Source organism: Aulonocara stuartgranti (assembly GCF_965226115.1).
Source record: "Aulonocara stuartgranti genome assembly, chromosome: 19".
Classification (NCBI taxonomy): Eukaryota; Metazoa; Chordata; class Actinopteri; order Cichliformes; family Cichlidae; genus Aulonocara; species Aulonocara stuartgranti.
The window spans coordinates 9136343-9149799 of record NC_138955.1 but is presented as its reverse complement, the minus strand read 5'-3'; the positions used below and the strand labels follow the sequence as shown (position 1 = coordinate 9149799).

Here is a 13457-nt window from a genome sequence, read left to right as displayed (position 1 = left end):
GGAGTCCGATACAAATCGATGAGTCAGTGAAGCTCCTGTTGGTCTCTGTTAGCTGCTATTAGCTGCTGTTAACTTTCTTTGAAGTGGCTCTAACTTTGTTGGATTGGGGCAGTTGACGAATAAACTGAGAATGTAATCAAAGTCTTTATCAAAGTGTGAGCTTTAGAAAACAAGACTAACGCTAGCTGGATGTTGTTGTTGACAGCATCTCTGTAGATGTGAGGTTCGCATGTCTAATCTGCTGATAATAAGTAATTGCGACAATATCGGAATGAATAAGCATGTTAATGCACTGTGTTAGGTTGGGTGTGTTAAATCCTTGACTTAATTTCAGGAGATGATCGAGGTGTTTCTTTGCTTTGTATTTTCACTTCTTGGTGAAGGCACGCCTTCTCAAATGATAAAAAATAGTTGTGATAGTTTAAATTTTGAGTCTGTAGGTGGAGAGATGAATGAATATTTGCCTTTATGACATGCAAATCCCTATGATTTCTCAATTCCTCTGTTTTTAGTAAACTACGTATGTGGCTGGTCTCTGAGCCATATACATATATGCGCTTATGCACCTCTATGCATTTAATCATTAGTTATTATTATTATTATTAATCTCTGGCTCTCGTCTACAGCTTGTCGTTGTCTTGTCTTCCTCCCCTCATGCCAACCAGTCATGGCAGATGGCTGCTCTACCCTGAGCATGATTATGCTGGATGTTTCTTCCTGTTAAAATTGAGTTTTTCCTTCCCACTGTCGCTAAAGCGCTTGCTCATAGGGGGTCATGTGATTGTTGGGGTTTTCTGTTTTCTCTGCATTGTTGTTGCGTCTTTACCTTACCTTATGCATCAGAGGTGTTATATGGGCTTGTTTCAGATGGTGGATGATTGGAGGGTCTCCACTAATGCCTAGTATTAGATCAATCAGAACTACCCCAGTGCAGTAAGCATCAGGAGCTAACACTACTTTAAACATGTCTGTACCTGAAAGTTCTTTTCATATATTGCTTTTGGCATTTAAAAGATAAGATTAGTTTTTGATATTGTCAGCTAAGGCCATAAAACTATCAAACTCAACAATTTTGTTGCCTGCGTCTCAATACTTTATTACATTGGTTTCTGTCTTTATGGCCTTTTTTGGCAGCAAGATAAACAGAGTATCATTCAAGTTTTCCCTGAAGTGCAATGCCAGACTCAGATATGCCTCGATATCCTGTGTTTCAGTCTGCGGCAGCGTTGTGTGTTGGTGTGGGCAGCTTCAGTGACCCCAGCGATCTCCCCGGCCTAGCTCACTTTCTGGAACACAGTGAGTAATTAATCCAGTAGACAAGTATTGTCATCTTTTTTTTTAAAAAGTTTTCATTGTTCTTTAATTCAGTGGTTTCTCCGTCCCCAGATACATCCTCAGATATGTTTTCAATGTTTCCTATCACACATCCTAATTTTAAATGCATCCTTGTGTAGTTTGTTTTAATTATTTAGTGTGCCTCTTAGCCTTTTTTGTCTCGTTCAGTATCAGTTAACAATATGTGACATTTCCCAGAATATCCATCTCCAGAGGGACCAGATCTACCCACTGTGGGGCCACAGGGCAAAAAATTAGTTTTCAGGCTCTATTTGACCCACTTTTCTGCCTGCTCTCTGTGCATTATGCATCTAACTCATCACTTACAAATGCCCATTTACTACATAGAATGCATGATAATGTATCCCAAGATACAGTAAACAGCAAACAATCCAGCAAAGTTGCTTTTGAACATTTGCAGCTTTCTCCTACTGAATGTCCCTTTTTTTTTAACTCCTATACATAATATAAGCAAAAATTAATGTATTCCTGCATAAGGAAAGTCTTAGAATGTGAGGTGCAAATAATTAATTTACTACCAACCAAGTGACGCTACACTGTTCGTGGGGTTTTGGGGCTCCTGGAAATCTGGGGCCTGTGGGTTAATGTCTGCCTTGCCTTGCTGGCAGATTAACTTTACATCACCTACAAGAACAAGGCAAGAAATCACTGCATTCACTATGAGGAAGCAAGCAAGATATTTTTCAGTTGGGGGGGAAAAAAAAAAGCTAGGCTTGCACAAAATGCCACATAACTTCAGAATTGCAATCCAATCTATTGATGCTACTGTCAGCAGAGAAATTGCTATCTGTCTCCTCTACCAATTGTGATTGTTGAACATTGTTTCCAAATGATCTTTCTGAAAGGAAACCTTTTCTCATGCTGTCACCAAATATTCCCGGCACTATTTAGAGTTATGTACGCGGCTTCATCTGAGACAGAGTTATCAAAATTCTATTAAAGCTGAGCCAGAAATGTGATGTGTTATTGTCTGCATTTGTCTCATTGTCCACATAAATAAGAAAACGACAAAAGACACATCGTGCAAGTAGCTTTAATAGATTATTTTCTTTGGATTCCTTTTTTTTTTTGATGATTTGTAATCCCTTCTCTCTTTTCACCCTTACTGTGATTTCGTTGTCGCCTAGTGGTGTTCATGGGCAGTGAGAAGTATCCATCAGAAAACGGCTTTGATGCTTTCCTCAAGAAGCACGGTGGGAGCGACAATGCCTCCACGGACTGTGAGAGGACCATCTTCCAGTTTGACATTCAGAGGAAAAACTTCAAAGAGGCTCTTGACAGGTTAGGAGTCAGTTGGGCTTTTTCGTTTTTGGTTGTTATCTTATTTTTCGAGCAGTCATCCTTACGAGGTGGTGAGGATTTACAGGTAAACACAAGACAGAAACAAGAAAAAGGAGAATATAAACTCATATGAAGCAACGGAGACAAGTTAGAACAATTAACAATTAGTAACTAGACTGAAACCAAAGACTCATAGAGGCTATAAGGGAAAATCTATGGTCTAATCCAAACAGTAAGGCACTTAACATGCTAGAGCATAATTTACCAAAGGAAAGTTCTAGCAGACCTGATGATTATATTGTGAAAATGTGTGGCACGTTACAGGCATATTCCCTGTTAGCGCTCGCTTTTACTCTTCAGTCCTAATATTTTTGCTTTGTGGAAATAGCCACCGAGACATCATCCATGGGTTTGTGGACTCTACATTTTGAAACCTCACTATTGCAGTTTTGACTGCCGTTAAACCATTGTGTCCAAATATTGCCAGAAATGACCTTATTTTGATCAGAGGGTGGTTTGGCAAGTTATCAGCTAACCATATCAAATTTAGTTAGCAAGCTGAATTCATAAACTGAACGGGTGAATCAAAGAGACGCATTTACCTGGTAATTATAGTGGGAAGTAGGAGACGAAGGAAATGCTTTTGGACACTGCCAGTTTGAATTTAAATTATGTCTAAATCCTCTTTTAGTAATAACTTCAAACTTTAAAGTTACATTTAAACCACTGGTATGTCTGATGTCGCTCCATGTTTTAGTTAAATTATGGGTTTAGTTCAATCTAAACAGTGTGGATGTATAAAGTAAGTGATATGAAGTAAGAATAGTGAAACTTGGATGTCATATATTCAGATCTCAGAGGCCGATAGATGTAGTGTGGATCATGGTGTGCACTTGGATATATATTGGATGTTGTTTGTCATGTGCGTCCATCTACATCTAAATGTTTATGTCTGATCTGTGCTCTGTCTGCTTCTGAACATTACCACTTTGTCCTGTTGTTCTCAGGTGGGCACAGTTCTTCATCTGCCCCCTAATGATTCGGGATGCCATTGACAGGGAAGTGGAGGCTGTTGACAGTGGTGGGTCTTGGTGCCTATGTGCATCACTCCTGCATTCTGAGAAATTAATCCTGGTTCATATAAAGTGTTTTAGTGCATTTTCTGCATTTTTTTTGTCCCATCTTACCTTTTCCTGTGTCCCTCCGTCTGTCTATCAGAGTACCAGCTGGCTAAGCCATCTGACTCCCACAGGAAGGAGATGCTATTTGGCAGTCTGGCCAAACCTGGACACCCTATGGGCAAGTTCTGCTGGGGTGAGTTAGTAAAAACAACTGCTGGGACAAATAATACACGCAGGGCCTCCTTGGGGTATGTTCAGCAATAACAAACAGAAGAGCTGAAACCTGCACCAGTTTACCTGCCTTCTCATATCCCTGCATGTGTTAGGGCTCCTCTCTGTCATGTATTATGTTTGTCACTTGATTGTTAACTTGTCACAATACCAGGGAATGCGGAGACACTGAAGCAGGAGCCCAAAAGAATGAAGATCAATGTGTATAAGCGGCTGCGTGCCTTCTGGAAGAAATACTACTCTGCCCACTACATGACTCTGGCTGTGCAGTCAAAAGGTCAGGAAAATCATTCCCATTTATTATGCATCAAGAACTAGCCGATTAGTAGATTGACAGAAATGTAATTTGTTTCAATAATTTCATACACCAAATGAACCGATTCATTGAAAAAGCAATCTGTGGATTAATCAAAAATTCAGACGATCATTATCTCAAATGAGGATCCACTTCATCCATGTTCAGCCAACTGTAGATAATCATTCCCGAATCAGCTCGAATTGCTGTATTACTCAAAACAAAGTCACATACAAAGTATCTAATGTATTTTCTTGGTTTCACAGAAAATATCACTCAGCTAATTAACTACAGCATACAAGTAAAATGATGAAGTGTTGACATTTGGTGCTGAGAAATGCCATCCTCATGAAACACTTACTCGCCCTCAGTAAAATTCACTCTTGTTGCACCTCTTTTGTTGTCTAAGATTCTGCCAGTGTAGAGGGATGCAAAGGTGTTATAGTAGATCGCTAATTGGAGTAAAACAACCGGAAATATTTATAACCATCATTTCTGTTGGAAAATGATGAAGCATCAAACTGCTGATGATTGCAAACACCTTTCCTTGCAAGGTTTTATAATATAGGTTTTATAATATTCATAAAATTGCACCTTTTTTTCTCTTTGCTCGCTTCAATTTTTTGTTCACCTCTAGCGCTTTGACTTGCTTGGTGCAGTAATATATGTCTGCACCTGTGTGCATTAGGTCATTATGATGTCACTACATTGCACTAATCATTCTGGTTGTGTTCAGAGGTGAAATTAACCTCAGGCATCTGACCGGAGAGTGCGGTTAAACTTTTTCAACCTATAGGCCAAAGGATTTTTGCTTATAATATCGATCAGTGTTGCCTGAAAAAGCTGTTTTTAGGAGCTTCCATATCAGCAAGGGGAAACATCTGTTTTGAAGCCCAGCTGAACAATCCTACCTGGTTTTTACATCATGTTTCATTAAAGAGTCCATCCATGCATCTATTTTCTCGACTGCTTGTCTGGTTCAGAGTCACGGGGGAGTTGGTGCTCATCCTAGCTGTCATAGGGCGAGGTTGCCAGCCTGTTGCAGGGCCAACACAGAGAAACAGACGACCATCCATGCTCAAATTCAAACCTACAACCAATTTAGAATCACCAGTTAACAAGCATGTCTTTGGACTGTGTGAGGAAGCCAGAGTACCCGGAGAGAACTCATAGAAGCGTAGAGAGCACAGAAAGGCCCCAGCTGGCTGGCAAATTCGAACCAGTAACCATATTGCTGTGAGGCAACAGTGTGAACTGACTGTTGACTTGGCACAAAAGAAGGGATAAAGAATAAAGAAGAACATTGTAAACAATTGCTCCTTTTTTATTGAATTAAAATTATGTACTCTAGTCTTGAAAAACAACTTTGACTTCCATTTAGTAATTTGAAACATGCATAGGAAAAAGCTGTCACAATTAAATTAACCATGCTATACATTAAAATGTTTGTAAAAAAAAGGCTGCAATGCAAAATACAAAAGCTGCATCTCATTATACAATAATGTAAAAGCTCTAAATGTAGGCTTTTAGTTTGTTTGCATTAGCAATAATTAAAAAGGAAGAAGGCTCTACCTTATTTAGTTGGAAACACAGAAATTCGTGAATTTTCATTTACATTTTAGCATTAAATTAAAGCATGTAAAGCCACACTGTAACATAGTTTCTTTTAAAGCAAGCATTTTAGTATGTATCGTTACTGCACTGACTTCTCCCCAAATCTAAGTGGTTGTTTTCAGCCAGAATAATTGAAACGCACTCAAACTCTAATTTATCCTCCTTCACTCACTGCGTCCTTTAGAGAAGCTGGACACTCTGGAGGAGTGGGTCAGAGAGATCTTCAGCAAGGTGCCTAACAAGTGAGTATTCAAGAAGAGGCTCTCAGTTGCTGTGTTGAGAAGCTGGCGCTATATAGATTGAGTCTCAATATCCTTTGCTCAAATGTAAATGTCAAGCCTTTTTACCATCTCTTTCTCCGCTTTCTTCATCTCAGATGCTTTTTTTCTTCTTCAAAATGATGCACCTGGAAGGGATCTCTTCTCCCTAAAGCGGAGCTGAGCTGAATTAGTGTTTTTTTTTTTATGTTTGTGTTTTTTTGCTGCACCGCTTCCGTATGCTTTATGAGTCATTGCAGAACCTTTTTTTAGTGAATCAGAGTCACTGTTACACACATAAAAAGCACATAACCTCCAGTTTTTAAGGCTTTCATTTCAATTAAAGGATTACATTTCCACCTGCTCACATCTATCCTTGTAAAATTGCCTGAAGTGACTTTAACTTCTTTAGATGAACTAAATTAATTTTCATCAAGCTTTAAATGAATGAAAGGATTTTATAGCTCTGCCTGACAGAAATAATGTGCTATTACTTCCCCGATTGTGTAAACAGTAATTGGAGACATCCATCCTCAATCTTATACTTGAAACCTTTTCCATTAACTGTTTTCTATGTTACTTAAAACATAAGGGTGGGTTGAAGTCGCTTTAATTACGTCTTGGAACTGTTTAAGTGATGGTATTGTTTTTGTGTTTGTAGTGGTTTGCCCAAGCCAGATTTCTCTGATATGGTGGATCCTTTTGACACAACGGCTTTCAGCAAGCTCTACAGAGGTACTGATACACCTTACCGGATATCTCTAAGCACATCTGGTGTACTGCAGGTTCCCACATATAAATAAGCCCTAACAGGTTATGTAAGTAGTGGTTCTCAAAGTTGGACCTTTGGGTCCTCCATAGATTAATGACTTGTAGCCCAGGGTCTCCAGAGTAGTTTGTCATCATTAATAAAAACATACTGTCTCATTTAAAATCTCATATCCAGTTTCAGACCATTTATTTAGAACAAGCACATTGGATCCATTACTGCCTTCTACATTTGGGCCAGTAGAAGCCCTGACATGATCGGGACACATCCTGTGAAATCCTTTGCTTCTCTGCTTATTAGCCAACTGGCTAGTTATTGAGCACAAAGAAATAATTCACTTCACATCTTGAAGTGACACTAATCCCAAAACAGCTTTCACTCAGTCCCTGTGATGATGCATATAAGACATTTATAATGAGTCCGGATGTATTCAAAAGAGCCACTGAGGACCAGAATGTGTAATATGTCAGCTGAGACGAGTTACTCGAGGCTGTCAAGCTGATTCAAATTGCAGTTTTAAAGGGGACTTGTTGTTCTCATTTCCAGCTCCATATTTTTATTCATGGACTCTGCTAAAGTAGTTTTTCACATAGTTAAAACTGAAAATGAGTAGAATGTACAAATATTTTTTATTGTGTACAGGGACTTGTTGCTGATGCTCAGTTTATCCACTTTCTTAGACAAGCAATTTTGATGACATTAATGGGGTTATCATTTATCACTGACATACAGACCCAAGAATAGTGGAAACGCAGTGTTCTAGATGGCTGAACAGTTGGGAGTAATTGGCAGAGTTTAATGTTAGCATACGAAAATAAGAGCATGCAAAATAGGCTGCCTTTATGCAGTTTTATTTAAAATATATGTAACAGAAAGAGGAAAGAGCTCTGAATCAAAAAATCAGTGGTTCCATTTGCTTTTTCTGTTGATGTCAGGTTTACTTCTCCAGGCCAAGTGTCCGTTTGATTCAGGTGCTTGATGGTGTTTCTCCACCTGTTTGCATTCACAGTTGTCCCCGTCGGGAAAGTTCATGCACTGAATATCACCTGGGCTCTTCCTCCTCAGGAGAAATACTACAGGTGAGCGCCATGCAGAACATATACAACAAATATAGAGTCACACAATGCTCTCCATCTCTTGAGAGAAATTTCATCAAATTCTTTTGTTTTGTTTTTTCCCCACGCATGCATTTGATTTGCATTGATGTCTCTTTATATAAATATAGAATTGGGTCAGTCAAAAGATACCATGCTTTTCCCCTGATTGTAGATGGATTGCATCAATGTTTTTTTGTTTCTACTTTTCATTTTCGTCAGAGTGAAGCCTCTCCACTACATCTCTTGGCTGATTGGCCATGAAGGCACAGGAAGCATCCTCTCAGTGCTTAGGAAGAAGTGAGTGTTATTGCTTCTGTCTGTTTGTTTTTCTGATTTGAGGGCACTCCAAAACCCAATTAAAAGCTCTTCAATTTGCTGGGTATACATGAGCTTTTTTCCCCGCTCTGCGCCAGCCCTGTGTGTTTGAGCCCAATCTTCATACTATACACTTTGCCATCCCACTTGACAATGTGATTCATACGTTCTCATCTCTGGATATGGCTGTACAAGTGCATTTCAGCCTCTTGTTGCTAAGTGGTGAAGTGATTTACCAAACCTTGTGTCATCCCACGTTACCAAGAGCCCATCCAATGCTCCCTTTACCATCAGCACCACTTGGATAGTGTAAAAGAATGCTCCTATTTAGTGTTTATAATCCTTTCAATTGTTGATAAATGACAACAGTGAAATTTGAGTGTACTTTGACTTAATTCCCAAACTGCAAAGGCAGTGGAGTGGTTGTTTTTATTGAATTCAGACAATCCTAGCAAAAAGGGCCAAGAGACGGGTTTGAAAATGGGAACATGTTGTCCTGCTCTGTCAGATTTGGAAATGATCTCTATGTCCGTCTGTAGAACATTACTGATCAGAGGCCTCAAATTATCATACCATGTTCTTGCTGATTATTTACCATTGATAAATCCATTAGAAATACGCCATGTAATAGTACATTTTTGTAAGTGCAGTATAAAGACTGCAGTATAGAAAGGTTTTAGATTCCCCCTAGTAGCCTATTCTGATACAGAGCAGACTTCTCAACCAAACTTGTCCTTTAAGTGCATCATCAGATGAATGAAAGATGTCTTTATACTCTTAAACAACTGAAGTGTTCACCTTGATTTATGGTCCAACAAGTCTCAAATGTGTGTAAGCTGTTCAAATGAATGATTTAATATTACATGTATTTTTGTGACTGTTCACTCACCCAGTAGAAAGTGAAGTGTTTGCAGCCAGGAGTCATCAAGTGACATGTCTTGAATGCCCTCTATTTATTGTTCATTCATTTTACCGCATACAACAGTGAGTAATTCTTTAGTCGAAGGCCTATTTGTGGTAATTTATTGTTATGTTTCTATGTTGCATTTTCAAAGGTGCTGGGCTGTGGCTTTGTTTGGAGGAAACAGTGAAACTGGCTTTGACCAAAACACCACCTACTCCATCTTTTCAATCTCCATCACCCTAACTGATGAGGGTTTCCAAAACTTCTACAAGGTAAAGAAAACTCTTAACATTTGTTATTTCCTCTGCATTTCTTTCAAAATAAAAAGGAAAAAAACCTTGGGACTGGACAAATTAAATTAATCAGCAGTTTAACCATCAATCTCCCACGCAAGGTTTATTATTAATTGTCATATCATAAAGAGTCAGGTTTTCTTCATTATTAAGATACTGGAAGTAGCTGGCATACAACAGTTAAGGTCAAGGAAGCACTGTGCGTCAGTTGCTATGGCAACTCTTGTATTTAACACAAAGGCAGTGCCTGATAATTTGACAAGAGGACCATTTCGTACTCTTAAGTATGCAATGGAAAAATATCCTGTTCACCGTTACTGAGGTAATTTCCGTATAAATACTTAAACAACCTCAAGAATATTGTTTATTTGGATCAATAGCAGAATAACCTCTCAATTCACTGACAAACTCACAAGAGTTTTATGGATAATAATATGAAATGAAGTGAAGTGTAAGAGTTAGTGATATATTTCTGGTGGTACACCTGAACAAGTCGATCAACTACACAATCCAGTCAGTTACTGAGGTTCAACAGAAGGTAGTAATGGAAGTACTACACACGACTTTTGTTTTTCCTTGCTGTCAGATTAGGTTTAGACATTTTTCAGTCTTCTGTTTTTTTTGTGGGAAGACTAACAATGGAATTAGGAATATGTAATACCAGTGTACTAAAGTATGTATATCGTTTTGTTAAGGGCCAGTAACTAAGTGCATAATCATGATGATCTGGATCTGGGAACACCTTCAGTTAGTTTGCCCTATGGCGACAAAAGCTTACTTTTGAGGGATATCCAGACAAGACTTTCCTGTTGACTTGTTGCTTATTATAAATGGTGAAAAGGCCAATATAAAGCTTTTGTGAAACAATAGTTAATGGTTTCAAGATTTCCTTTTCAGCAGATAAAGTCCTTTTGAACTTCATATGAACTGCTTATCTACAAAGGCTGCTTAAACATTGTTGGTCAATGGAATTTTAACTACAAAGGGAAACCTTACAACCTTCAAAAGTCTTATCACTCACTTGGTTATATACCTATGCGGACTTTGGCTTATATAGATTAGCTTTTTTTTCTCGTCTTTAAAAAATTGTTCTTTTAAATAAAATGACTTGATTAGAGGGATCAGCAGACTCGAGGTGGATGACACTAAAGTGTGTCAAGCTTGACATCAAAATTACAGTTTGCCATTGGATTACCAGTGACATGTCTCCCACTTCTGAGTGTGGACGCTTCATCTCTTTGCTCTCTAAATGCTTTGCTTCTTTTATTGATTTTTACCGATTTTTATGCTGATTTTTTCCCTTTTTCCATATGAGCTTACCTGCGATAGCTTCTGGACACTTATAGATCATTAGGACTAAAGTGTTCTTAACAGAAACAGCAACATTTTTATAGTTACCTTATCCTCAGCGCTCCGTGTGTCTGTGGCCTAGACACAGCTGAAGCCTGATTACAGCGTCTGGGCACCGAGCAGCCTCGATAGCCTAGAAAGGTGCTAACCGCTAGGCTAACTAGCAACAAGATGCCTTCCCTCTCCACAGATGACTACCACAGCCTCCTGCAGAAGATTGCAGCACTGGAGACAAAAATTCATCGCTTAGAAGTAAACGTGGAGGTAAATGGACTGTGTGGAAATGAAACAACCTTGCCTTTGACTCAAAACAATAGCGATGAGCAAGCTAGCACACAGCTAAGGAGCACAGATAACATGACCAAGAAAGTAGACTTTGTGCACTATTATAAATCCTCAAGCGATAATCCCCCCTTGGACTGTCTTGGTGCAAAACCAAGACATAAATCATGTCTCCTGGAAGGGGGAGGACGTACCACAGGCAGGGCACAGTGAGCTGAAATCTCTGAAACCGACTGGCCTTCACTTCCTACGAGACAGAGAAGCTCTTCTACCCCTGTATACGAGAGGAAACAGGACTGGACAACCGTGAATAGGAAGGTTAACAACAAACCCAACTGAATGTGAAACTGCAGAACAGATTTGCTCCACTATCAAAGGACCCTGGATCTATATCGGACAACCATCCATCTAAAAGTAGCGAAGTAAGGCCTGAAAATCCACGGGGAAAGCTAAAGGCTAGGCCTGAAACGCTGATTGTGGGTGACTCTGCTGTAAAGGATGTACAAAGCATGTGCGGTAAGAACACTAAAGTCCTCTGCTTTCCTAACGATATGGTCAACATCCTGAAGGAGAGAATTCTTCAAATTGCAGATGAATATCCAACTGTGACAAACATTGTCCTGCATACAGGGTCAAACGATGTGTCCAAACAACAATCGGAGGTTCTGAAACGGGACTTTATTGGATTATTAAACACTGTAAACTCTCTGAATGCAGCTGTATTCATCAGTGGACCTGTACCGCCGGTCAGAGGAGGAGACGAGAGATTCAGCAGGCTGTTTACACTGAATAAATGGCTTATATCAGCATGTGCTGACCACTCAGTGCATTTTATCAACAACTTTAATATTTTTTGGGAACGCAGGCATCTGTTTAAAGCAAATGGATTTAATTTTAACAAGTCAGGGGTGAAACTGTTCACCTTCAACTTGTTTTATTCCATACGTCATCCATCTGTGCTTGGAGCCAAGGCTGAGATAAACGAGGAGTTATCTCATAAAGAAGAACAAACAGTACTCCAAGAACAGACAAAGCCCAGCAGAAACCTTGAGGAGGAGCTCCATCTGCCCCCACCCGGGAAGAGCCTCAGAAAGGAGAGACATCTGAGGCAAGAAGAGGCAAGAAGAGGGGTCCCTATTTGCCTCCAACTCTCTCAACAACACCAACGACCAGGACCAGGATCTTCCCCAGTCCCCCAAACCCCTGACAGGCCATCACCCCCATCACCCTCCTCCCCCTCCCTTTCTCCCTCCTCCCCACACCTGAAATTCACTGAAGAGATGATGGAGCGGGTCAATGCTGGGCTCAGATCTACCCCCCGGCCCAATCCCTCTTTGTCCCCCATAAACCCCCCACCAAAGCAGCCAAAGGTTCGCCACCGAGCCCCACCCTCAACAGAGCAATCGAAGTCACATTGCCCAGCCTCGCCCCCCTTAGTTCCTCCTTACCACCTTCATGCTTTGTCTCCGCAGTCTGATGTGTGATGTGTGGAGGGTCCGGGCTGCGAGGATTATGGCAGTGGTGACTTTTCCCAGGAGAAGCTGGGACCCTGTTTACTAGAAGGTTTTAAAATTTCTGTACTTTTAGGTGACAGAAGGAGACATGTGGCCTGGTCAAAACACAGAGAGCTGCACTCTAAAAGATCTTTAAACATAGTAAACATACCTTGTGTGCCACAGACTGCTCCCAAACACGAGGGGACAAGTAATGCCTCTAAAACACTTAAGTTGGCTTTATTAAACGTTAGATCTCTAGCTGGGAAAACATTTTTAATTAATGATTTAATCACTGAGCACAGCCTTGATTTTATGTTTTTAACTGAAACTTGGTTGGACCAAAATAACAGTGGAGCTGTTCTCATCGAGACGACCCCTCCTAACTACAGTTTTATCAGTGAGGCCAGGGTGAGCAGGAGAGGAGGAGGGGTTGCTGTCTTATTTAATGAATCATTTCAATGTAAGCAGCTATCTCCTGGAAGTTTTCAGTCTTTTGAATATGTGGCTTTACAGCTGAAGGCCCCATCCAAAGTTGTGTTTCTTAATGTTTACAGGCCTCCCAAATACTGCACAGACTTTTTTAATGACCTCAGTGAACTGCTGTCTGTGATCTGTGTTGATTTCAACTGTGTAATTATTGTTGGGGATTTTAACATCCATGTGGACAACCCTCAGGACAAAGGGACTAAAGACCTGAGTAACACTCTGGGCAACTTTGGGCTGACTCAGCATGTAACAGAGGCCACACATAATAGAGGACACACTCTCGACCTACTGATCTCCAAGAGCCTGAGCA

General features: G+C 40.0%; 1 protein-coding gene across 3 annotated transcripts in view; it reads left to right on the top strand.

The window, feature by feature from the left end:
- Positions 1-13457, top strand: part of LOC309695902 (nardilysin-like) — a 32461-nt gene that overhangs the window by 2589 nt on the left and 16415 nt on the right. For all 3 annotated transcript variants that reach the window (XM_082516889.1, XM_082516890.1, XM_082516888.1), the window contains exons 4-13: positions 1215-1296; positions 2484-2637; positions 3645-3718; positions 3856-3951; positions 4144-4266; positions 6083-6140; positions 6817-6890; positions 7934-8003; positions 8241-8318; positions 9392-9512. In XM_082516889.1, coding sequence (XP_082373015.1) covers positions 1215-1296; positions 2484-2637; positions 3645-3718; positions 3856-3951; positions 4144-4266; positions 6083-6140; positions 6817-6890; positions 7934-8003; positions 8241-8318; positions 9392-9512 — 930 coding nt within the window. The remainder of the gene's footprint in view (positions 1-1214; positions 1297-2483; positions 2638-3644; positions 3719-3855; positions 3952-4143; positions 4267-6082; positions 6141-6816; positions 6891-7933; positions 8004-8240; positions 8319-9391; positions 9513-13457) is intronic.